General features: G+C 40.1%; 1 protein-coding gene across 3 annotated transcripts in view; it reads right to left on the bottom strand.

The window, feature by feature from the left end:
- The window catches only part of FMN1 (formin 1), a 119,092-nt gene that overhangs the window by 27,637 nt on the left and 63,599 nt on the right, over window positions 1-27,856 (bottom strand). Inside the window, exons 11-14 of one of the 3 annotated variants that reach the window (XM_088671064.1) lie at window positions 26,487-26,546; window positions 25,308-25,428; window positions 13,042-13,134; window positions 249-377 (exon numbers count right to left, since the gene is read on the bottom strand). In XM_088671064.1, the coding sequence (XP_088527190.1) occupies window positions 274-377; window positions 13,042-13,134; window positions 25,308-25,428; window positions 26,487-26,546 (378 nt within the window). In that variant the 3' untranslated portion in view covers window positions 249-273. The other 2 variants (XM_088671069.1, XM_035110694.3) reach the window with 2 other exon arrangements.

Here is a 27,856-nt window from a genome sequence, read left to right as displayed (position 1 = left end):
GTGCAGTGGGGATAAAAGAAATATTTCTACAAATATCATGTGGGCTCTAAACTTAATTGGATGTACATGCACAGCTTTCAAGATGGGTATTACTTGTTAGAAAGGAGCTTTTCCAAGGGTGTCTTTTATCAGAGAACTATTCTTGTCGTGTTGCAAAAGCATCACATTTATAGTGAGGACATGCATAATTGTCCATTTTCCTGCTTTCCATTTAGCTCTTGCATGCTGAAGCAAACCAAGACAGGTACCTTGCTGCAAGCTCATCATGTCTTCCTAATGTGTGGGTTGAATGCTTGTCTCACACTTGCATCCATACATGATGTGAACACAAAGGACACATAAGTATTGAAAAATGTGGCATGGAGTCACACTTGCTCCTAGAATCACAGAATCGTAGTTGGAAGGTACACCAAGGGTCATCAAGTCCAATCCCCTGCAATGCAGGAATCTCAACTATCTAACATCTGGAGGATCCATTCATTACAGGTGCTCTCCTCCCTCACCATTTAAACCACAGATTTCAGAACTTTTGGTGTTCTCGGTTAATGAGTATAGGCCCCCAATTTAGGATCTTAGAAGTTTCCCGCATCTTTGGAAACGAAGCCATTTACGGTATTTTCTGCTGTCAGCATAATGCAGGGATCTTATAAAAAGGAGAAGATTAAAGTTCCCGATGGAATTTCAAGATGCTGCTCTTCTCATGCTAGGGAGGACAAATATATGAAGATGTCACCAGAGATCTTTCCCCAGGAATCAGAGGTAACCTATAAAGATTCATCAGTTCCTGACAAGAGACATAAGCCATTTCTCCAGACAGTCTGGCATCAGACAAAGAGAGAAAGTTGTGCTGTCTGATCCATTCTTGACAAAAATGCATATTCTGGGAAATCTCTTCTGGAAGTCCAACACAACATAGCCTCTGGAGCAGAGAGGCATATATCATGTAATAACTGGATTTCAGTAAGCATTTCTTTTGCATTGAATATGCCATTAATACACTTATCTAAATAAAGGCCTTCTGGATCAGGTCAATGGCCCATCCAGTCCGGCAACCTGCTCTCACATTGGCCAACCAGATTCCTGCAACAGCACTCTCCCCTTCTTTGGTACCCAGTAACTAGTTTTCAGAAGCATATAGCTTCCAATAGGGGCAGCAGAACAGAATTTATCTAATCCTCTTTTGAAGCCACTCAATTCCACAGTTTAAGTATGTTCTGGCTGTTAAACTATGTTCTGGCTGTCTTGAACCTTCCAATATTCAGTTTCAATGGATGTCCATGAGTTCCGGTACTATGAAAGAGGAAGAAAAATGTTTCTCTGTCCATCTTCCTCACACCATGCATAATTTTATACACATCTACCGGTATCATATCTTCTCTCACTCATCTTTTTTTCTAAACTAAAAAGCCCCAAATGTTGCAAAAGGGGCCCAAAGTAGGTTTTCTTTATTTAATGATTGACAATAATGTAGGCGATAGACAAAATGAAATGAATTTGTGAATTAATTAAAACCATTTTTTTTAAAAAATCACATAGAAAACTTGCTTTATGTGAGGAACAACTCTGTTCCCATTTTTTTAAATTTAATTTTTATTGGAATTTTATTTACAACATAACACAACCCCCCCACCCCCAATACACAGATCCACCCTCATTAAACGTGAATATAACATACAGTGAACATAACATACAACAATGTGTTGTTATATGTATTGTTGTAACTCTGTTCCCATTGATATCACAGAACTAGTTCTAGAAAGCTGGCTCTAGCTAGACAATTATTGAGTACAAATTCCATAAAAGACAGACATGTTAATTTGCTGTGGCAAAAACTACACAAAGATTGGTGGCACCTTACAGACTGATGGAGGACATTTTCACACCTCACTGAAATAATTCTCTGAGCTTCCATTCATTTTAATGGATCTGAAAAGCACTTTTTGAAAAGTAAAGTGGGTTACGGAAGCTCCAACTCTAGACCGGAGATCACCTCATCCAAATCAGGCAGGGAGATTATTTGAGCAGTGGGTTGTCTAGCACATTAACGGTATCCCTGCTCTGACTCATAAGTCCACCATTAGGTGCATACACTCAAAATTAAAAAGGTAAAGGACCCCTGACAGTTAAGTCCAGTCACGAACGACTCTGGGGTTGCGGTGCTCATCTCGCTTTACTGGCCGAGGGAGCCGACGTTTGTCTGCAAATAGTTTTTCTGGTTCATGTGGCCAGCATGACTAAGCCGCTTCTGGTGAAACCAGAGCAGTGCACGGAAATGCAATTTACCTTCCCGTCGGAGCAGTACCTATTTATCTACTTGCACTTGACGTGCTTCCGAACTGCTAGGTTGGCAGGAGCTGGGACTGAGCAACGGGAGCTCACCCCGTCGCGGGGATTCAAACTGCTGACCTTCCGATCAGCAAGCCCTAGGCTCTGTGGTTTAGACCACACTCAAATTTAGGTGATTGCTAAACTGGACAGGAAGATAAAAATCATATAAACTACTGCAACTTGACCTCCCTGAGCACCAAAATCACAAAGATTTGCCAGCTGCTGCATCAGGAAACCGAGTGCACAAAATGGGGACCAATTTACAATTCTAGCCCCATCCAGCCACATCTCCAATATGTGCCAGGTCAGCTCATGTATACAAGGCCAAATTCTGGATGGCCAAGTCCTTGACAGCTACTTGCCCGATATGTAGCACAGTTAATATTACCCCCCCCCCTGTATCATGGTCCTGATCCTTCCTGGTTATTTGATTATTTTAAAACTCTTTGTGTTAATTGCTAATGATCAATTAATGAAATGTCTATTTTTGTTCCCAAGTCCCATTCCCCCCAGCATGGGGGAATTACACTGGTGTGGCCCAGCTGTACTAGGAATTGCATAGCTGCCAAGTTTTCCCTTTTCTCACGAGGAAGCCTATTCAGCATAATGGAAAATCCCTTAAAAAAGGGGATAACTTGGCAGCTATGGAATTGGCTGGCTAAATCAGAGAACTGCTCAATCCTAACCTACTCATCCTAGCAGACAACGGTCCTGAAAGATCTTCATTGGCTCCCAGTACGTTTCTGAGCACAATTCAAAGTGTTGGTGCTGACCTTGAAAGCTCTAAATGGCCTCGGTCCTGTATACCTGAAGTAGCGTCTCTACCCCCATCGTTCTGCCTGGACACCGAAGGCCTTCTGGCGGTTCCCTCACTGCAAGAAGTGAGGTTACAGGGAATCAGGCAGAGGGCCTGCTCAGTAGTGGCACCTGCCCTGTGGTACACCCTCCCAGCAGATGTCAAGGCAATAAGCAACTGTTTTACTTTCAAAAGACAACTGAAGGCAGTCCTGTTTAGGGAAGCTTTTAATGTTTGATGCTATATTGTTTTTAATATTCGGTTGGAAGTCGCCCAGAGTGGCTGGGGAAACCCAGCCAGATGGGCGGGGTATAAATAAATAAATATTATTATTGGGTTTGGATTGCTCCCTTAAGATGTACAAGAGACCGGCCGGTATAGGGCAATATACAAATTTAATTAATAAATAATAATAACAACAACAAATTTTTAAGGGGCAGTGTTTGTAACAAATCTTAAAAATGCCAGGTTTTATTTGTGCATTACTGCAACCTAACCTGTTTTCAAACCAGTGTTGCTTTGATGTTTAAGAAGCGTACATATGTAAGTATAGTGTATACATATTTGTGCATGGGGGTGTACTACTCATCCCTAAACTGGAGGGATTTTAGAAGTCTTAACATTTTTCAAGTCCATGGTACATGAAATCTCAAGTATTCACAACTAATGCAAAAACACTGATTATATTTATGCATTCAGCCCACAGAACAAATTCAACTGTTTATTATCAGAGGTAACACAAGGAAACTAAGAGAATATGCTCTGTTTAAAATAGGATAATGTTGGCTATATATTTGTCAAAATAATGTTGAAGTTTAGTTTACTAGGTATGATGACAATGAGGCCAGCTAAGCCAGATATTATATATTCATTTTTCTTCGGTATCTTTGAATATAAACGACAATCTTCAACCCCTAGAAATTTGCTTTTGAAAGACAGATTGTTTTACTTAAAGAAAACTTCTGCTTAGAAGATGAAAGATGATATTTTAAATTTTGTTTTCAATTAATATATTCTTTAGCAACACCACTAAAATATACTGGTGCTAACAGAATACCCTGCACGCCTCTAAATTTAGATCATGCTGAAAGTAATGTTTTTCTAACTGGAAACTGCAAAAAATTTAATTTTGCAAAAATATTCCCATGCAAGTAGGTTAAAATGACATCAATCTATCATTCCTTTTCCAGCTGGGATTACAGATAATAACTTTTAAAACACATTCTTATTAAACATAACAGAAATGTATGCTAGTATTACAAACAGAATGTCATTGATTCATACTTCTGAGATTGCTAAGCATACCCAAACAGTTTAGGAAACTTGAAAATTAGTTTTAATCCCTTTTTAAACTCAGTAAATTTAAACTAATATATTCTGCAGGCAGATTTCACATATAAAATCTTCTAGCAAGAATTAGAGGAAAAAAACATAAAGATCAGCACATTCTTAGCAAAGGGGTAATATGTTCAAAATTATGATAAATGATGGTCCATAAGAATAGGAAACAGGTCTTCTCTAAAACATGAGACTGTTATAAATACTCAGCTAACAAGTAAATTGGTTTATATATCCAGCCTGATTTGTAAAGAATGGGTCATTGTATATGTGTGTGTGTGTGTGTGTGTGTGTGTGAGAGAGAGAGAGAGAGAGAGAGAGAGAGAGAGAGCATGCATAGGGGCAGAATGAAACTAATTTTAGGAAAAAACATATGAAAGTGAAGGCTTGAAATGTTTTAGAAGAGAAAAACCACAGCATTACCTCCTCCTGTGGGATGCTAACAATGATTTATGAAGCTGAGGTTATTTCTTCACATTGAGCTTTGTAAAGATTGGTTTCACATGATCAGGTAAAAATATAGGCATGCAAGATGTGCAGCAGACTCACAGATCAGAACATATGCAAAACTATGTTTTCCTAAAAGAGTTAAAAGGTGAAAAGGATATAAAAAACAAGGGCTTTCATTTTCATTTATTTCCCCTCCCTCATTAGGGCATTCTCCTTTTATGAAGTTAAGCCACTTCTGGTGGTCAGGAGCAGAGGCTCATTGTAAATGCACAGCAGGATAGTGGCAAAGCAGAGATTAATTCTTCATAGATTTATATAGACTTTTCCCCACTGTTAATTGCTTTGTACCATTTCAAAGGTGCTTATGTTGCCCTTTTTATTGTTGGTTACTGACTTTATTCTGACATATGGTGGTTGGCGCCAAGTCAGAAAATGAGCATTTTATACCAGAATGAAAATAGGATATTTGACAGTTTCTGAAAGAGAGCATGGAGCAAAGAAGTTGTGCGACAAGATTTATAGCATATTTTATATGGAGCACATCTGTTTCTTTGCTCATTTAAATGTATATTTCAATCACAGTGAATAGATTAAAGGCACAAATGGGTATGTGTGTGAGTGTGCATTAGGAAAAAATAAAGAACTGCAGTACTCAGGTGTTTTTTTTTAATCCAAGTGTTGCTTGGAAGAAAGTGTAATTTTCAATAGCTTTTTTGCTTAGAGAGTCAGAAAGCAATATCTGAGAATATTCAATGTTAGAAATGGTTTAATATCCATAAAAGTGCTGGCCAAATTGTGAATTGCAGCTTAATATACAAAACCAGGTCACAAGCAAATGATCCTGCATAATGTTAAAAATGCAATGAACACGTGAGTCTATTTCTATTCTTTTCCTTCAGAATTTACACCTTTAAAGCTGCGCGCATGGATGCTGAGCTAGAGAAAGGGCTTGGTTAGGCCAGGGGTCAAAACTGCGCTGAACAGGGTTGCTGTTTTTTAGTTCAGAATATGATGTCTGAAACATCATAACTAGGTTGAAACTATCTGTCCAAAGAGTTAAATGATTTAGGCAAGCCTCCTTACACTTGTTTCTCCCAGTAGGACTTTCTCAGATGTCTCATTTCACACTCTGGCCAACAATATAACCAGATGCAAATAAGGTACTGAAAGTATGCCCATGTTTAACTTGTATGGAATTCATAATTAGTAGTAAAATCAATTCATATTTACTATGTGTGCACACTGGATCTGCGTATTCCCTGAATAACAAGGCAAACTGGGGTGATTCAGGGGACACCCTCATGTTCCCAAGTCAGAGCATACCATTAACAAGGCATGTCAAAGTGGATCAGAAGAAGTCTACATGTGTGGACATTGGTAGTGGAAGGGAGCTGTTTGGAACTGGAGAAGGGAACTGGAGTAAAGATTTCCACCGAGGGCCTTCTGGCGGTTCCCTCGCTGTGAGAAGCCAAGTTACAGGGAACCAGGCAGAGGGTCTTCTTGGTAGTGACACCCACCCTGTGGAACGCCCTCCCATCAGATGTCAAAGAGAAAAACAACTACCAGACTTTTAGAAGACATCTGAAGGCAGCCATGTTTAGGGAAGCTTTTAATGTTTAATAGATTATTGTATTTTAATATTCTGTTGGAAGCCGCCCAGAGTGGCTGGGGAAACCCAGCCAGATGGGCGGGGTATAATAATAATAATAATAATAATAATAATAATAATAATAATAATAATAGGAAGACTCTAGGCCAAACCAGGCAACTGAGGGTTCTACTTGTCTAATGAAATTGTCATCTTAGAGACAAAACAGGGATGTTGAGGGACAAATGTCTATAGAAATAGGATTTGGCAATTTAGTGACCTTGAAGAGATAGGGACCACCTTGGCTCTCCACACCCCCTGACTCTATTCTCAAAGCAGGTCTCCAGTGAAAGCTAGTTGCTGACTAAGGCCTTGGGATCTCATTTACCTTTTTCTGTATCTTCATGAAGAATGTAGGCTGAATATTCATGAAGGATTTATATCCAGTCACCTGATCCCTGTTCATGAACCAGCCTTCCTAATCAGGACTAACAAATGTGCTCATGGACATATGATGGTGACATAGCAGACCAAATGGTGCTTGGGCTGAAATAAGGCAGATCGCCACATATTCAAAAATCACGTATAGGAGTCATTGCAGGGATATTAGGACACAGGGCCATTGTTAGACCAGTGTGAAATAGTCATTCCTTCCCAGTAAACAATACTCTTAGGCAGTACTTCACAATTTTAAACATGGAAAACCTGAAAATGAGCTACTGCATTTAAAATGAATAACCACAACAATGAATAAGGGTTATAAAGCAGTTAATCCATTATTGTTTGAATGTTATACATCTGTGTCTATGGACATGAATAATTTTGATGTGGTCTGGGAGAACTTCTATTATCAAAAGAATAGTTACTTCCTGGTTGATAAGGACAGCAACTGTCGAACCAGGTGATTTAAATGAATTAACTTGTACTAATTTGATCCCTTTATGTACAACACAACTGTTAAGAAGTAACTGTAATGGTATTAGGACAGTTTTTTTTCATTAGATTGCAAAATTTCAATTAACAATAGTGTTTTCTACTTCACAAGGCGAGATCCATTTCATATTCGAATTTGTGTGCACTGAGCCTCTTTCTACAACTGCAAACAGCAATTACATGGGCAAATAAACATTCCTGTTGAAAAGAGTATCTCAGTACAGTCATACCTCGGTTTAAGTACGCTTCGGTTTGAGTACTTTCAGTTTAAGTACTCCGCGGACCCGTCCAGAACAGATTAATCCACTTTCCATGACTTTCAATGGGAAAGTTCGCTTCAGGTTAAGTACGCTTCAGGTTAAGTACTCCGCGGACCGTCTGGAACGGATTAATCCACTTTCCATTACTTTCAATGGGAAAGTTCGCTTCAGGTTAAGTACACTTCAGGTTAAGTACAGACTTCCGGAACCAATTGTGTACTTCAACCGAGGTACCACTATATTATCTCCTTGTAAGATTCAGTTTTGCTGTTGAGAGCAGACAGTCATATCCTATCCCTGGCACTACTAACATTTTTCCAGTCGCCTGCAGCTGTTGCAATTCATGGCCATGGAAAGAAAGGGGAAACATGCCTGAGCATGATGCAATGAAAATCAGGATCACAATAAATGTTTAGCAAGGAATGGAATTTGAAAAACATGGAAATTATGGTTATTCAAACACTGTTTCACTAAAAACATATGCCATAGACGGAAAAATTGATGCACTGTGAAGCATATTTCTGATTATTTTAAATTACTATTCCATTATGTTTTTACCACTAATTAAAAATATCCACTAATTAAAAATAGTAATGTGGCATATCATGCTTTGGCTATCAACCATCCAGGAGTTTCTTCCGAGATCAGTCCTTTATGAGTAAGAGCAGCTGGCCTCACATATGCTAACATGTTCTGCCTCTTCTGTAACAAACAATATAAAGCCATTTTGCTTTCCTACATGGAGGTTATGTGTGAATGTCATGTATGCAACAGCAGACCAAATGTACAAAGAATAGGTGAGTAAGCAGCAGGGAATGCTCAGAGAAATGTATCGTTTGACTATTATGGGATACTTCATTTAGGGCTGGGGCAGGGGAGAGTTAAGAATTATTTTCCTTACTCAGGTTGTCAAAAGTAATAGTTGATTTTTCCAGTAATTATAATTTCTCGACCTTTATAGAGATGATTTTTTAAAACACACTTTTGCTCTTAAAAAAATACCTGCACAGCAGCAGATCCAACAAAATAGAAGATTTTCTGCCTCGTGCACAGCATGTGCAAATGAAACACTTCCAATCCCTTAACAATAGCTAAAGTACTGGGAATGGGTGGTCTGCATAAGCCTTTACTAGGTAAGATATTTAGCCTTATTACTACAGAGAAGGTATCCAGCTCGCAGGAAGACAAACACGTAAACAACAATGAGTAAAGCTGTAAACTCCTCACTAGTGGAAGGGAACACGCAGCCTTTAAGGGAGGCATGACCAACATGGTACTTTGCAGATCCTGCTGGACTACAATTCCCACGACCCCTAACCACTGGTCTGGTCGGGTAGGGCAAATGGGAGCTGGAGTCCCACAGCATCTGGAAGGTACATTTGCTACTTTTGCTTCAGGGACTGGAGGTGCAGAGCTGAAAACTTCGAATACTTGTTTTACTGCATAAATGAATAATTTGAGGGGGTTCGTCATTTTCCAACTTCATCATTGTCAAAATCAAGAGAACTATGATTCTATTACGCTTCCTGGGGTGATAGACATGACAACATCCATGCAATTAACAATTGCATGAATGGTTGTAAAGAACGGGTGTAAGGGCCCCAATCCAGATCAGGACTAGAGAGTGGGGGCACTCTCTATTCATTCCTACCCCATTCCTAGGGCCTGAATCAGGGCCCCCAAACATGCTATTTTCTCTAAAGTGGTGTAACATCTACAGGTGAAACTCAGAAAATTAGAATATCGTCGAAAAGTGCATTTATTTCAGTAATGTAACTTTTTATTTTTTTTTATTTTTACAAATGCTTTCTTTTGGAAATTCCACAGTAATAAAACAAATAGTTACAATAATACAAAAATAAACACCGCTATTACATTTCATTAATTATATTCCATTTATAATTGACCCGCCTAACGACAAATAATTACAATTACAACAAATAAAGGCTTGACATATCTTGCTTTGCATGTCACGCAGCTATCTCATATATTGGTTTCACCTTTTACATTGCGTTACTGAAATAAATGTACTTTTCGACGATATTCTAATTTTCCGAGTTTCACCTATATTTTGCCCCTAGGCTCCTGAATAATTTCAGCATGACAGTCCCCTTTAAGCAAGCCTCGCATATCATAGAATACATTGTGGGGAGATAAGTTTATCTGTAGAAAAAGGCTGGGAAATTATTAACCACTGGAGGTAGGTTTTTCCCATATGCTTTTTTTGATTATTTAGGGTTGCTTAATTTGAACAGAAGGCTGGCTCAGAGTTTAGTGGAAGGCAATATATATCAAAGTGTGCGAGACTGCTGGTGTTAATGTGCACATATACGCAGCGCTTTCTCAAGCTCACTTACTGCTGGAGCCATAAATATAAACTGTTAATTAAATGAGATGAAAAGACCACCAGAACAGACATACCTGTGACTGAAACAGTCCTACTGTGGAGGCCTTTCCTTGCAGGAACCCTGCTAAGTTTATGGGGAAGCTTAATATATGTATTACATTTTCTAGAAACGTATCATTAGTGAGGGGCAGGAACCTATGATGAGATGTTTATAGTCTAGGGTTGTAACCCACTGCACATTTACACGGGAGTAAATCTTACTCAATACAGAGTGCAATATACTTTGTTTCAAAATTATTTGAATTTGGGAAGATTATAAAACGAAAGTTTCAGGTCTCCTTCACAGCCATACTTGTGGAAGAAAAATGAAATTGTAAGACTAGCCACTCACATAATCAAACGGTGCCACCATGCATGTGATTTCTCAGGCATTTGGCAGTAAATTGCTGAAGACTTTTTTTTTTTGAGATACTGCCCGCTTGGGAATATCAATTTCCTTGAATAGGCACCGCAAGTTACAATTAGCTCTGCTTTCCCTTACAAGAGTCTCGTAGAACTGCTGTGACAATAGGAGATCTGTGTTCCTAATTGTAGTTTGTGATACTCAAAAGTGCAGTCGAGAAAAATGGAGCATGCATTAATGTTATTGACTTAAATAGAAACAAATTTTACTTTTTATGGAAGAAATGATAAATGAGGTACAAGGTGACTAAAGTGTAAGGTAATACATTGGGGCACAAGAATCACAGGGAAACTGATGGGGGTCTTAACTGGCAGTGACTAACCAGGAAAGAGATCCTGGGGTAACTGATTTAAAATCCTTGATGTGCAGCAGCAGTGCCAAAATGCAAAATCCATACTAGGGTTACTAGGAAACATATTAACACTAAAGCAGCCAGTTTTGTAAACAAATCTATGGTGTAGTAGCCTTTGGGATACTGTGTACAGTGATGGTTGCCATGTCTAAAGAAAAAGTTATCACAGACCTGAAAAGGGAGCAAAAATAGCAGTCAAAACTCTGTGAAGAAAGTGGACAGAGAGGACTTATTGTCTGCTCAATACCGGTAATAGAAATGGATAGGCAGTAGATTTAGGCTAGCTAGCTATCGGAAAATACTCCACAAAATAAATTTATGTGGCACATTATGTGGCACAAAACAGCAATGGTTAGGGACACTAGCCTTTAGGGGCTCACAGAGGCCGACCTGAAATGAGAGGCGAGTTTTTATAGCTCCCAGATTCTCCCCCTGCTTGGATTTTTAACTCTGAGCAGGAGAACAACTGCTGGCTTACTGAGCTGATAACTTTGTCTGAATAGACACCATTTTGGCCGCCAAAGCCCACAGAAGCTTCTCAAAATGGGCCGCAAGCAATGCAACAGTTAGGTTGCCGTATTATATTGAAAGCACTGAATTTAAGAGGTGTAGGGGCAAAATATTAATGATGTTGGGATGAAAGCTGCTCCCTGTGAAGGACCCACGAGGAGCGGCCTTCTTCCCACCCTTGGGTCTGTCCCCAGTAGGACTGGCACAAGTGAAGATATCCCACAAGTCTGGAAGAGTGGTCTGTTTTTGAGCACTATTCCAAGTCCTGTGCTTACCTTTAAAGTCCTTGACAACTTAGTCTCTGAGGGATAATTTTCTCCCACATGTTTCTGCCCATGTGTTAAGATCTGTATTGAAGACATTTCTTCATGTGCCCCCATCACCTGCAGTAAGCTGAGTGGCAACCAATAGGACTTTTTAGCTGTGGCACTTTTTCTCTACAACATTCTCTTCCACTGAGGTTCACCTGCCTTCTCATGTATTTTAGCACCTTCTCATGTATTTTACCTTCTCATGTATTTTAGCACCAGGTAAAAACTATTTTATTTTCCATGTCTTCTTAAACACTGGCTAATTTTGATTGTAATCTGCTCCGTGAAGCGTGGTTTTTTATCATCTTGTCAGCTTTGTTTTACTGCTTCTTGTTTTAATATTTTTTTATGGATTGTAAGCCATTCTGAAGCAATGGTTAAAATCAAAACCATTCAATGAATTAATCTTACACAAAATATGAGAGATTAAAATGTTAGTAGAGATTGGCACAGAAGAATCTTGCTGGGTAGCCTGCTTCATCAATTTGGCTCCACGACTGACAAAGCCCTGACACATCCCCACACTGTTTCAGCTTTCAGAGCCAGCCCACCATTCAGGGCTGGCTCTAGGTAGACCCCTGGTGGCGGTGTGTGCTAGGGTGCCGCGCGGCTTTGCCGCGCGGAAACCATCCTGCACCCTGCGAGGGTGCCAGAGCGATCTCCGCCCCTAAGCACCAGGGCGCACGACCTGCTCGAGACTGCCCTGCCACCATTAGGCAGAATGAGAAGGCTACCCCAGGCAGCAGATCACAGAGCACAATGAGTGGCAGCAAGGTGTTGGAAGACTGTGAGTGGTATGTGGCCTAACCTGTTGGTCCTAAGCTTTTGGTTTTATATGTAGAGCTCTTATTTTATTGTTCCACACTATGAGATCATACTATGAGGTGGGTTAGAAATGAATGAATGAGTTGTTAAGTGCAGCACAGGGTACTGTTCTGTAACCAGTGTAACATTCATTTGTCTGATCAACTTCCATAGGTGAAATGATAGGGGAACGTTATCTTGTATTTCCCTCCAGCCAGCAAAATTGCCTTCAAGGAGGCAATTTTGTGCAGGACATGACTGACCTTAAAGATTGTGTGAGGTGTGTGTGTGTTACAGTGGGAGGAGAGTACCATGTTGGCAAAGCCTTTTCTGAGTTATGTAGTGTCTTTGCCTTTGCAGGTAAAGTAAAATTATGAAAGCTAAGAGACCATCCATATAAGTGCTACAGTACCATCTGAATATGTCTGCCTTCCCCATCTGTATGAAGAGATGGGCACCAGCATTCAGTGAAGTCTGAACTATTATTAAGAAGAGAACCCTCATATGGCTGTATAAAGCATGAGAACACATATAAACAAACATTTTTTGGAAAGCACATACCTTCCAGGAAAAAAGCTTCCATTTTATCCTTAAAGGGCTGGAGATGTTCTTCTGGTGAATCTCTGAAAACCACTTTCATCTGTTTTTCACAAACTGCAACAACAAGTTCAGTTTTACCTTTTAATAAAACTTTTTAACCAACTAAAATAACATCCAAGTATTCTCAAACATTCAAAGACCCAATGGCTATTATATACTGTGCCTTTTATTGTAGAAACAAACAAGAGCATGAATGCAAGAACTGTCTCCTATCAGAACAGAAGAAGTATTATTTGAATTCTTTAAGAAAAAAATGGTTTTAAAGATAGTGATTCTGCTGATCCACATTGGCTGCATTCTTGGTCATTAAAATATCTGTATTTTTTTAAAAATGCCATTCTCAACAGGGAATATCTTAGATTATGGTTAGTTTCAAAATCACAGTTTGCTCCCATGTTATGAAACAGGATTCGTTGTGTATTAACCACCCCCAAATTAGCCCTCATCACCTATATTAAAGTACAGCACCAAAAGACACTAAAAAACTCAACAATGTGCCTTATTTTAGAGGTGTCTACATGATTCAACGAATAGTTTAGTAAAACAACCCAGATGGCTCAAGCTTTATACTAAGAAGGCATTTTGAAACATTTGGGAGTTATGATTATATTGCTTCTGTGATTACTGAGATCCTGGCTGCAATCCTACACTCACTCACTTAGCCCCAATGAACTCAGTGGTGCTTACTTCTGAGTAAACATCTAAGGAGAAGAGTGCTTATTTTTTTCAGATGATTTACAAACAGAGAGGTAAGCAAGGTCCCTTCCTTATGTAATTCACAGTCTTACATCTTGGTCCCATAGTCGTATTTTTGGAAATGAAGCCAGTTGACTTACACTGATATTATGTCTATATGCTCTATATGTTCCTAGGGTTAAACACTAGTCTAATACACACACCTGAAGAGAAAACAGCAGGTTAATCGATTTGCACTTTGTAATAATTGCATTATCTTAACTCTAGTGAAATTATATGTGAAGAGTGGCAGTTAAGAGAGATATGGTGTGGGGGATTTAAAGAAAAACAATTATACAAGAAGGAAAATGTTATAGCCAATAGCGATATAAATGATTTGTAAATGAGGTGATGCTGCATCAATGCTCATTTGCATATAATGAGAATACCTCCATACCACATTGTAAATTCTCTTGCAGCAGTATATGGTTAAAAGACATCGAAGACATGCATGGAAGTTACTAGTTTCTTGTGAGTCAGTGATAATCCAGTTAATATTTATTTTACTTAGTTCTAATAAATGGAAAGAGTACCTAGATAAATGCCAGATAGGCACTTATCACTGGTTATATAGGTAGTAATGTGAGAAAAGAACTGAAAGGGAGTGATAAATGCCTGGATAAGAGCTTTAAATATGTGTAACTTAATATATTTTTCAGAGTTATGTGATTTTCAGTTAACAACTCCCCATACTCATTACTACCTATAATTACCTAAGGGAATGGCACAGTTACAATCTGTGCAGCTACTTTTGAAAATGGAGGGGATTAGGCGAAGTTTTGTGAACCAGGAGATCTAATAACACCCACTCATGGGATGTTCAAGTCGTATTTTCTTGACAGCTTTTTTAAAAAAATGCTATTCCATGTACTCTGCATAGTGGCTGTAAGTTATTATATAATGGGGAAAGCAGTGCAATTATTTAGTAAGAATTTGAGGCGGACTTGCTTTTATTGCTTTGGGTCACATCAACCCAAAAAGGATTTCTTCTGCCCTAGCAAATTCCAACTTCATATAGAGAGTGTGTCAGATAATCGCACTGAAGCGAAAGATATGCTAATATTAAGTGATATCCTGTGGGGCAGAGGACCCTGCAGTGGGGCAGAGGACCCTTACTCTTTGTGCCAAACCTATTCCCTGTGCCACCATGGCAGCTTGGCACGTAGGGAAAGCTATTGGCCTTATCTCAGATGCACTGCAGTTGCCACAGCTGGACAGTGCATACATTTCCTCTTTTCTGATGACGCATAAGTGGACATCCTATCTATGAAGTATGTATGAAGTGACAGAGAGGCATGCATGAAGATAGGGTGGCCCGCTTATGCATTGCTTGGGGGCGGGGAAGAGAGAGAACTACACCAGTGGTAAAGGTTCAGAAAACAAAAGAGGGCACACAATTGCACAATATCTTATTTTTATATCAGAGGTATAAACACATCAGCGTAATTATTTAATTTAAATAGAATTAGAGTACATAGGACCCTTGAGAAGATTGTGAATTGCGTATCTGCTCAAGCTGCTGATTTAGGTGATAATTGTTGATGGGCAATGTCAAGAGTCCTACTTTGCCTTATGGTTCTTTATCATTAGACCAGACTTGGACCAAACAGTCCTTCAAATAGATGACAACAAGATGTCCCCGTAAAGCAGGACACAAGGCCACCTATTTATGGGAGTTAGGCAGAGAAGCAGTTTTGGGAGAAGAAAGAGGATCACAAGGATCTTAACAAACATAAAGTTTCAAACAAATCCATGACATATCACCGTGTTTTTACAAGCTGGTGCAGAAGAACTCCAATCAGAGCACGCAATACATGTGGACCACCAGGAACATTTAGCGAAAACCTCCCAACCAATGCAGACTAAAATAGCTTTTTTGGAAAAACACAACACTTCCCCTACAAAATACCCCCCTTCAGTATTATGTAAAATTGATCTTTCTGCCACTTAGTGTTGCAGAAAAGGCATTCCAAGTGTAATTCAGTATCCTTAAAAATGGAATATGATTCATTTAAAAATAAACAATTAAAGAAGAATATAAACAGTAGGGCCTGCGCTTGTCCCAAAACACTTCACAGTGCTATTTTCTTAACTGTTGACTTGGCAGCCACCAATGCTTACAACAGAGCATGATAAAATGGGAGGGAAAAAAATGCAGCTTCCTGAAAAATATATTTGAAGAGAGAAAAGCTTCTCACCTTTCAGTCTGACCCCAGAACTTAAAAATAGAAAAACTAATGCCGCAACCTACAAATCAAAGTTTCCAAGTAAACTAAAGTCAACTAAGGTAAAGGTAAAGGACCCCTGGACAGTTAATGGTGACTATGAGGTGCAGTGCTCATCTCGCTTTCAGGCCAAGGGAGCCGGCATTTGTCCACAGACAGCTTTCCAGGTCATGTAGCTAGCATGGAAACCAGAGCGCACAGAAAAGCTGTTTATCTTCCCCCGCAGCGGAACCTATATATCTAACTGCACTTGTATGCTTTCCAACTGCTAGGTTGGCAGAAGCTGGGACAGAGCAACAGCTCACCCCATAGCTGCCAAGTCTCCCGTTTTTCACGGGAAACCCCTGTATTGAAACCCATTTCTCACTGTTATCCCGAATAGAGAAAAATCCCGTAAATCCCCCGGATTTCCTACCTGCCAGGGAGGCTCCTTCTGCACATGTCTGGACATGCGCAGAACCGATTTCGGGTGCCGCTCTGCCCATGTCTGGGCACTGGAAATCGGGCAGTGCGGCACCGGAAGTCGCTTCTACGCATTCATAGAAGTGACTTCCGGTGCCGCTCTGCCCATGTCTGGGCACTGGAAATCGGGCAGCACCGGCACTAGAAGTTGCTTCTACGCATGTCCAGACATGCGTAGAAGCGGCTTCCGGTGCCACGCCGCTGCTGATCCCACATTTTTCTTACCGGGAGTTGGAGGGTATGGCTCACCCTGTCCTGCGGATTCAAACTGCCAACCTTCCGATCGGCAAACTAAATGTTCATATATCAAATTTGACTATGAAATTCATTGATGTGGGTTTTAAAGCTTACATGACTTTTGCAAAGAACCTGATTCCATTCATATTTACTCAGAAATAATTGCCAATGACTTCAAAAGTATATAATGATACTTTTCTATATTTTTGTGTGGGATTCCCTACAGAATGCACTGCACATTTTTATTCGCTAGTTGAAAATATTAATGGAAGCAAGCATATGTATATCAATATGGAATATTTAAAGAACTGACAGTCTTAATTTCATGGAGACTTGCTAAGTAGCAACATGGCATAAGATCAGGCAAGGAAATCCTTTGTCCTTGAGCAAGTTCTTTTCTTTACATCCTGGGAGCAGCAGAATCCATCAGTAATGGAGAAAATGTCCAAAGTATGCAGCCCAGTTCAAGATGGGACAGGAAATCATGGATGGTGTGTAGGGAGTGGGCAGGAAAGGCAGGCAGTATCTCCCCAGACAAGTACCTTGCCCCTTCCCTTCCCTGCTAGATCCCTACTGTTATTTCAAGGTAGATAATTTTATTGTTACTTGAATGGAAATCAAAACTAAATCACATACTGGAAATTAAAATAAAGCTGCAAAACTAAATATGCTGACTTGAAAGGTAACCTTATAAAATAAATATAGTTATTTTAGAATATATTGGTTGATGGTAGAAGCATGTCATGGACTGGCTGGATGGAGAGGAGTGGTGGTGGGAGGACTTGCTGGGGAACTCCCAAGGGAAGAAGGCTCAGAGCTGGGGATTGTTGGATGATGATGAGTGGTCAGAAAAGGAAGAGGAACTGGGAGGTGGTGTCGGAAACGGAAGAGATAACAGGGTTTTATAAGCAGGAAGAGGCTGTGGCAGAGAGCAGTCCAGAACCAGAGGCAGAAGTGGAGGCTGGAGAGGAGTGGGCCCAAAAGGCCAAGATTGGCAGGCTGCTCAAGAAGCCAGGGACTCTCCTTCTCCTGCTGCGACCAGGTCCCCTCCCTGTAGGTCTTCTAGGACCAGACGAGGTATGAAGAGGTCAGAGCAGAGACAGATGCTTCCATGGGGTCTCAGACTGCTTGGGAAGAACCCAGGGGAGAGGGGGCTTAGACAACTGTGTGAACAATCTCATTGGAAGGAGCTGCTGTGTTCACTAGGCCTGGCCCTCCTGAGCTGTTTGTTTCTTTGAATAAAGACTTAACTTCACTGATGCCGTATGAGTTATTACTGACCTGCTCCTAGCACCTGCCCCTGACAAAGCATTAATGTGAAATATATCATTTCTTTTTTTTATTTCAGCAATGTAAGTCTTGGTGCAAAGCTCTCTTCCTCATACAAAAATGCTTTAAAATGAGGAAGTAGGGCAGAGATGTCTTACCTCCCTTGCTGCGGGTGTTGGTCAAATCACAGCAGCTAAGGAAGGGGACTGGAATACGCTGTCATTCAGGAAGGGAAAGAAGCATGCATGTTCAGTGTAAAGGTGCATGCTTATATTTATCCTAGTCAGTTTTATTGAGAAGTGGGGTGACTGTTTTGTTTAAACTGAAGATAAGGAAGGTTCTAAAGGAGACTGGATTCTTTAAAAAACAAAACCTGAATACAGGCATGAAATGACTTCCTCAATGGACTCTTAGAGAGGTCTGGAAGGAACTGTTTCTGCTAATGACTCTTCATGCTCCTTTCCAGTCTTCTCCCTTGATAATGAAATGTACTGTAGTAAACAGTCGTTCCTCATCCTGTGCCACACTGGAATGATGGCTAAGGAATGATGGCTAAGGGCAGATCTGAGGATTAAGAATCCAACTTGAAAATGCAACACTTTTTCTCTGGAGAGGTTCAAATGACTTTAGCTGGACGACGCTGTAGCAAAGAGTAGCAGCCAAGAGGCCTGGAGAGTTTAAAGAAAGAGACAGCGGTGTAAATGGGACACTGAAATTGAAGCTTGTTTCATGAGGTTGGTTGCTACGTTAGTGTGGATCTCTGGTTCACGAAGGATATCCTTCCTGAATACTGGCTTGTGTATATAATAAAGAAAATATGACTAGCTGTCAAATAGGGTGCTTCAAGGCTCACTCAACAAACCATGGCCCAAAGAACCTTGAGGTGGGCATGAAAACTACTAGTGAATCAAACTGAATTCCCTTTGTAGTGGACTGCAATATTCAAATAGTGCATTACAAGAATAGAGCCCTTTAGCAGACCTTAACATATGGGGCGAACTCTCTCCCCTTCCTTCTCTAATGTGTACCCTTTCTTCTCTGTCCTGTGCTCCAGCACAGTTTGCCTATTAAGAAGCTTGCATGAAGACTTTGTACCAATCGCTGCAGCTGCCTCAGAACACAACACAGGGTTAGTTACAGTAGGAAGAGGTGTTCCCTTGGACGGACACAATCTGAAGCTAGGATTCCATCAAATTCTTTTGGCAGAGCTACATGGAACCTGAAAGATCTTTAGACAGGACCGACTGATTCTCATACATTTGGCATTATCAAATGTTTAGCCGTCAGAACAGCAGCTTTGCATTGCAACAGATACGAGTGATGGGGTTTCTTAAGAGAGAGCCCGGTCCAATTTAGTATCAAATGCAACTAGTTTTAGCATCACGTGCAAGCAGCTTTATGTAATCGTTTGCCGCAGTACATTTTTAAATAGATTTCCTGGATGCCTGCCGTGTGTTGGCTACATCAACCTTAAAACGAGTATTAAAATTATCTATACTGCAAAATGTGTATGGAATGTAATGAGAGGCATTCCTGAAAATTCCTCAACTTGCGTACTGTTAGGTGTATATTGTGGTTCCCACGGCAAAGCTTAGATATCATTAGCAAAATGTTCAAACATAGCTTGAGCTGCTGATTAGCAGTTTGCCACTCTCTACAGATTTAATGGGGTATTTGGCTCAACCTAGGGGGAAAAAATCCCCAAACAAACTAAAATATTTACAAAGCTGAGTGTCTCTCGCTTAATGCCTGTTGGGCAAATCGTCTTTTAAAACTCCACAGACACTTGTAAATCTGTCCAAAGAATCATTACATATAAACAAACCTTCATGTAAGGGGTACTGCAGTGTCAATCAGGCGGGAGTTGGTATTTCTAAGTGTCATTTTAAAAGTAAATGTAAAACTAGAAATAGTTCAGTGTTGATAAGAGTGAATTGCTGAACAAATACTAGGACCTACCAGTAGCGCTTATGGGAATCATCCTGACAGTGAACCCAAGTATTTAACAGCATGGACCCCTGTAAACCTGTCACTGATACTATCCTTCATGAATTATACACCAGTGAAAGTTTCTAACAGCCACTACTGTTTGTGTATCTCCTAATGTCTGCTCAGAGCCTGACAGTTAATACCATCACAGGATTGTTAAAGACATGCTTATTTCATAGTCCATTTGAAACCATGTGTCTCTTGGACAGAAGCTTTATAATTGGGATGTTAAACTCAGGGCATAAATTATTTTTCTAAGGAAATACTACTGCAAAGATTGGCATTAATTGTTATTAGGTGCTATGTTTCTATTATTTTATATGATTTTAACACACATAGTTTGTAAATTCTTTGCTATTTATAACATTTCTTTTTGTACAAGTGACTTTATAAAAAATACAATTATTTTAAACTGAAAGCAACACATACACACCGAGAGATATGAAATAACAGAATTGAGCTCAGAAACTGTCTACATATCTTTTGCCTTTACTTCATCCACAATTAATTCCTAAGTACCAAATATGTCTATAGCAACCAGTTTTTTATGTGATTACTGCCATTACAGTCGTACCTCAGAAGTCGAATGGAATCCGTTCTGGAAGTCCGTTCGACTTCCAAAACATTCAGAAATCAAGGAACCCGCGGAACCCGCGTCAGATGTTCAGGTTCCAAAGAACATTTGGAAACCGGAATACTCACTTTTGGGTTTGTGGCGTTCGGGAGCCAAAACGTTTGACTTGCAAGGCGTTTGGGATTCAAGGTATGAATGTAGTAGTCTGTTGTCACAACAGAGTTTTTGCACCGTCTCTCCACCAGAGACTCCCGTGCCCCCCATGCCTCAAATGCCTTTCCTGAGGGTTCGGAAACCTTCAGGAAAGTTCTGGGATATAGTGTGAGGGGTGGAGGAGAGAATTGCAAGAAGAAGAAGAAGAAGAAGAAGAAGAAGAAGAAGAAGAAGAAGAAGAAGAAGAAGAAGAAGAAGAAGAAGAAGACAAAGGTACCTTGTGCAAAGTAGAGCAACATAGATTTAGATTTTAAAAAGCACACAAATCATGCTTGGGCTTTTAAAGTCTTGGTTTGATGAGGCATCTGAATGCAGCCAGTCTCACAGAATCCTTCCGCGCAGAAATGTCCAATAAAGCTAATGCAGATTTACAGAAGACAAATTTGCACCTGAATTGATCATCACCGCCTATAAAAACTGTACCCCTGTGATCTATGTGAACTGGTCAAATACTTGGTGTTTTGAAAACCATTTTATAAGACAAAATGACCTAGGATTGTGCTACAGGCTTGCATGCTAAATAAATGAGTCTCAGTCTGTTTGGGGGGGGTCAGAACTGGTTCAGCATCAGCAGAATACTGGTGCACAATGTATGAACATGGATGTAGTATGGGCTAAAGTTCTAACATAGTTTTAACATAGTTTGAAAAGAGAGATGGAAATTGATCTTTCAAAGTCTACTGTTTAGGCATGATTAAAAGACTATTAGCTTATATATGAAATATTCTGTTTTTTCAGTATTGGTTATTCCATACATATCTGGCACTTTTAAAATTAACTTAGGCACACACTCAAACTGGTTAAATTGTGGGTTTCTCAAAAGTTGTTAGAAAGAAGATAGCAGATAAACCTTTGGTTTGATCCAGCAGAATCACTATTTGCTTTTAGGAGCCAGGCAAAAACATTATTATGTACCCCAGGTCTTTGGACCCTAATTTTCAGCATGCCTTTTACTGGGGTGGGGTTGATTTATAGATATATTACATGTATGTTTTCGGTTGTTTCATCTAAAATACTATCCTTTATCCCTTAAAAGATGTTTAACTATGTATTAGCTGACATTATATCTTTCAAATCTCAAGTGAGAAAACCCAAGGATAAAAACACCAGTGGTCCTATTTGCGTTTGAACTCTTGGTTCCGTATGGTCTTGGAATTTAAAACTAGAGACTTAGAGCAGAGTCATTTAACTCTGGTATGAACAGATGATGTGGATTCTTAGCTTCTACATTTTACTTTATTTAGAAGGAATCTCTTAACAGTATTTTGAGATTTGAGTAAGATCTCACTGTAGCTGAGATCTTACTGCAAAATTGCTTGTCTTCCATCATAATTTATTTGCTTTTCTGATGTGAAAAAGTAACACCTTTTTTTCTTTCCTTTTTTGTTTACTCACAGAAACTACTTCTGTTATTTTTTTAAAAAATAAATATTATTTGTATGTCCACACCAATTGCTAAGGACAGATTCCCACATTTCAGAATGCCCCCCAAATAAATTCAAGAACTGTAACATTTAATAAGCTAACATTGCCCAAGCCAATCGTATGCAAATCTGTAAACTCATAAACATCAATAAAATTACAACTCCCAATTTCTCAGTTCTATCATACATCTTTTTTTGGATCTATATATCTATAATACATGGAACTTAATCTTGTCCAAATAACATATATATGAATGACTTTGTTTGCCTGGACATTTGCCTCTCCCAACACATTTTTTTTTTTTTGCAAATCACATCTGTTTGAGCTTTAAGTTTTCACTCGCATTTTGCCAGCAGCCACAGGTTTTTAATGGCTACCATAAACTACAGATGCTCATCAGATCTTTTGTATATGTACTAAAAAACAAAATGCTCTTCAGTTAAAATATTCCATGCAGAATTTTCTACAATGTTATATGGGGAAAAAACTTAGTTTTTTTATTTACTGTGAATTCCCATTTTTGAAGGTCAGCAGAGCACAGTCTTCACCTCCGAGACACCTCCTCTGGGCAGAGTCAATCTTTTCACCAGTGGAATCATAGAACACAAGTCCCTCAACCTGGCATTACTTAGCAAAGAACTATCAGCTAAACACCAAATGAAGCACTGCAACAGTTCAAACAATAACACAATAGAACTCAATGAGAAGAGTGACCCCCATGAGGCTTTGTCTAAGTCAGGCATCCCCAAACTGCGGCCCTCCAGATGTTTTGGCCTACAACTCCCATGATCCCTAGCTAAGAGGTCAGGGATGATGGGAATTGTAGTCCAAAACATCTGGAGGGCCGAAGTTTGGGGATGCCTGGTCTAAGTTGTTTAGGTCTGACAGACAAGCATGGTGCCCCAAACAAAGTCTCTTCCTTTCTGGCACTTGACAGCTGTCCCACCTTCTCTTTCATTTAAACAAGGAACACCTCTAGCTGGACAACCAAATGCAGGGCTGGCACAGCCACCAGGCAGGGTGAAGCTGCTTCCCCAGGCAGCAGAAGCCCCATAGGCAAAGCCACTGCAGACCCCCCAGTGGAGAAGCAGTGGCAGCATCCGCAACCATTTGCAGCGAGATCTCAATGATGCATGGCATCTTATGGAGCGCGTGAGATCTCGCCAAAACTCGACACAATGCCAACACCGCTTCTCCACCAGCGCCACTTTCCTACTGGCAGTAGAGCTGGCAGGGCAGGGTGTCCTGCTTCACCTCAAGCAGTGAAACAGGATGTGCTGCCCCTGCCAAAATGTGTAGAACCCATGAAATGGGAATATGCCATAATCTGAATCTGTAGGAATGATGTCTCTCTCTCTCTCTAGAAAAGTTGCTAGATGAAGATGACTGTCCCTCTTCTTACAGCAAAAGCTTCTTATTGAGCAACTCTTGTGCCTAGACTTGTGATCTTCTTTGTGGTTGGGAGAATGTCTTCCTTTAGTGAAAATGGCCTGCTCTCCCCTGTCCCCCTGCACAGACCTCTCTTGACTAAATGCATTCAACCAAATGCACTTCACTCAATTGTTTTAAGTTACAAAGGTGTGGGGGGGGGGGAAATTCAGGTTGATAAGGCACATGGAACTTTATGTCCCATGCAAAGCAAAGTAGCATGTATCCAAGAGAAGTGCCTGCATAATTTCTATCCCATATTTAGTGAAATCATCAGCTGCTGTAGAAGCAAAGAGTCTAACAAACTCCTCAGTTTAAACAGGCTGGAAAAGATGAACCGTGAAATCAGCATTCTGCTTTTCTTTCTGCCTTCATTTTGTAACTGTCATTGACATCATAAGCATGTCAAAATCTTGAAGCACGGCCAGCAAGAATGAAATCTAGAGCACCAGGACTACACATTTGGAAAAATAGAAGACCAAACACAGATCACGTTTCAGCACAAACTAGCACAAGAGAGGGCAGGCCAAGGGTTTTACAGAGCCAAGAGATGAGAGGAGATAGAGCATTCATGTATGCCAAGGATGAATAAATAACAATTGATACTTCCTTACCACAGTTGACCTTTGAAACTTTCTTTAAGGTGACTATAGGCTAATTCAGCCATGTCTAACTGGAATAATAAATTATTTTGTGAAGACTTTTTTTGTCTAACCTTAACAGAATCCTTTCATTCAATGTACATAGAAAGCTCTATTTTAAGGACAGTAAGACCAATATTATTATACAGATTATTCCTTATTCTTCAGGTAGTAAATTTACACCTCACGTTTATGGGCCCAAATAATTTAATTTTGTTAGTCTGTTAGTTAAAATATCAATGAAACTTTAGTTTGAGTCATTGTGGACAAAGCACTAGATGTGAACTTCTTTGTTTCCTTTCCTGGAATACCTGGAGAATAAAATGCCCATATACAAGTAAGGACAATTTTTGTGCAACTGGACCTTCCTCCTCTTGAGTAGCTCCTTCTGCCAAACAGTCAAATCACTCTTCCTTTTAAAAGGGGCCTTTTCTTGGTTCTTTAGGAATAGAATTTCTCTTTAATCTGCAAGCACCATCTCTAGTTGCATGCAATTATTTTGACTGTGCCCAAACTGCTTATTTTATTCTTCATTACTGTGAACAATGAACAGTCCTTGACACGATTGTTGCACATTACTGAACTATAGAGACAAATATACCGGTTATTGGGCTCATCCATTTGCAAGGTTAAATTCAGAGCCCCCCAGAGAAATTAGAATAAATTTGCTTGGAATTCACACATTTCCTGCAGATTTCCTCTGGGACTGAAGAACTGAATGTGATATTAAGAAAAGTATTTGTCACTGGTTGTATTTGGAACAGACCATTGAATAGCATAACTTTTAAGTTTGGTTTCAGGAATAAGTACTAATAACAGGCTGAAATCACAACCTCACTTGCCTGGGAGTACTGAATTCAATAAACTTACTTCTGAGTAGACATGGCTAAGCTTGACTTGTTAAGCAGTAAGGCTGCAATCCTATGCATATTTATGGAAGCTTTATAGATTTTAGGGGGACTTACTTCCAATAAAACATACAGAAGAATTTGGCTGCAGATTTTTAAATGGTACTTGGTCCTTATTTACCTTCTAAATCTCTCTTCAGTTTTCTCAAGTCTTTTATTAGGTCTTCAAACTTAACCTGCGATGCTTGGAAGAAATCCTGCGGTTCTGGTAGAGGAAACACACTCTTTTCTGTTCCTGCATCCTAAACAAGACAAAGGGGAGAAAAAACCTAGTAGCTATAATAGTGTTAAGATTTTCTACCCAAACAAGCCATTGTTCCCTAAGCATTAACCTATCAATGTGAACAAATAAACAGAGCCAATAGATTGTAAGTGCAGCATTTATTCAAATGGCAGAATGTGCATTACTGTACCAGTCTTTCCCCCTTCTTCTTATGATGTTTAAAGATTTAAGCAGACAAATAAACTGTTGCTTGTATATGCATCTTATGCACTAAAATTTGTTCTAAGATATTACAGCAAAAAGAGAGAGGAAAGGCTATGCAATGTGCTAATGGAATTTTAATATCTGGAGCTGGAATTCTGCATATGGCTTTGTGAAACAAAATGGAGAACAGGATGCCAAGCTATTTTCAAGTTGTAACTGCTGGGAGGTGGGCACCAAGTTCAAATCTTAATAAAAAAATGAAAATTGGGAGGAGGGGAGAGAGGAGTTAATTTATAGAATACCAAAAAGAGTAAGGTAAAGGTAAAGGGGGCCCTGACCATCAGGTCCAGTCGTGTCCGACTCTGGGGTTGCGGCGCTCATCTCGTTCTATAGGCTGAGGGAGCCGGCGTTAGTCCGCAGACAGCTTCCAGGTCATGTGGCCAGCATGACAAAGCTGCTTCTAGTGAACCAGAGCAGCGCACGGAAACGCCGTTTACCTTCCCGCTGGAGCGATCCCTATTTATCTACTTGCACTTTGATGTGCTTTCGAATTGCTAGGTGGGCAGGAGCTGGGACCGAGCAACGGGAGCTCATCCTGTTGCAGGGATTCGAACCACCAACCTTCTGATCAGCAAGCCCTAGACTCTGTGGTTTAACCCACAGCGCTACCTGGGACCTAACAGAGTACCCTTGTGATACAAAGATAGCTGCCAAGAAAACCTATAGAGGTGGGCTTCTATGTTTTCTTTCTCAAAGGGAAGCTATTTGCGAACAGAACATCACAAATTCCTTGGATCATGGCTATTCATTCTCTTAAGCAATGTACCAACACACGATTCACCGTACAATAATGAATGCAACAAAATAATTTACCTTGTCACAATGGCGTAGGTAATATATCACAACATAGTCCACAAGGCTGATATTAGTATCCTAAAAGAGGGGAAGGATTCCAAACAGTAGAGAGGTAATGAGAACACTTTTAGAAGTACTGCTGTTTAAAACAAACATACACAGAAAAAGACCTGTCTCCATTTGTATATTATGTTTAGTTGCAACCAAGACAGAGTGCCAGGAGTCTCTCTGTTCTCCAGCAAGGGAGCGGAGCCTGGTTTGTGTGTGCTCAGGCTCAGTCAGCAACCATCCCTGGTCAGATCGAGTTATCTCTTGCCTTAGACCTGTCCAGGGTTCTGAAGGATGTGTCTCTAACCTCACTTGCTTTCTGACCTGTGGCTTTTGAGTGCATACAAGTGCCTTGCCTGACAACCCTAGGTATCCTGTTTCCACCAGACTCCACCATGCTCTTATCCTTGCCAGGACTGGAAAATTCCTAATGGTGGACCCCATATCATATAATTTATTGACTTAAACTAACATTTATACTGCACCTTTCTAAAGGTCAAAGATGTATAATTTTTTTTAAAGTTGCTTACAGCAATTTAAAATAGTATGCAAAATTGTAGTAATGTGCTAAATTGCCAATCATTTGGGCTGTACTTCCCATGCTGGCAGTGCATCTCAACTGAACCAATGGCACCATCATGGGCAGTATCTCATGCAATCTGGACAATCACCTACTCAATATCTCCAGTGAGACAAGGGACCTTTTTGTAGTAACCAAGGTTCGACAGTTGCACTGGTGTGGAATGCTGTGTCCAGGGCAATGAGCAATGCCTTAAGCCTATGATCCCTCATTCCAGTACTGAACTTCTTAGACCCCTTAAAACAGGGGTGGGGAAACTGTGGCCTTTCGGAGGTGGTTGGACACCTGTAACTTTTATCATCCCGAGCTATTTGCCATGTTGACTGGGCCTGATGGGACTTGGAATCCAGCAACATCTGGAGGACTACATGCCCCACATCCCTGCCTTACCTAGCGAAAAGAGGAACAACTGGTTTCTTTGCATCAGCAATAGTGTGACTGCAATCATTGGTGCTTCTGGTTGCTCCCAATCCCTAATGTATCAGCCCCATGAGGATCACTGCAGTTTGCTTAGCAGAGAAGAGCAGATGAGGAAGGATGGTGACGATACTATGTCTTCCTAATCACATGGCATGTTATGTTACTATGAGATTTACTGGACCAGCCTTCCCTAACCCAATACCTTCCGTAACTTTTGGCCTACAGCTCCCATCATCCCTGTTCATCCCTCTTCACTGGGATGGGAACTGTAGTCTAAAACATTTGGGGAGCACCAGATTGGGAAAGGCTACACTGAACCTACAGAGGCCAATACAAAAAT

Source organism: Zootoca vivipara, chromosome 1 (assembly GCF_965207765.1).
Source record: "Zootoca vivipara chromosome 1, rZooViv2.hap1.1, whole genome shotgun sequence".
Lineage (NCBI taxonomy): Eukaryota > Metazoa > Chordata > Lepidosauria > Squamata > Lacertidae > Zootoca > Zootoca vivipara.
The sequence above is the reverse complement of the archived record's forward strand: the minus strand, read 5'-3'. Positions and strand labels throughout refer to the sequence as shown.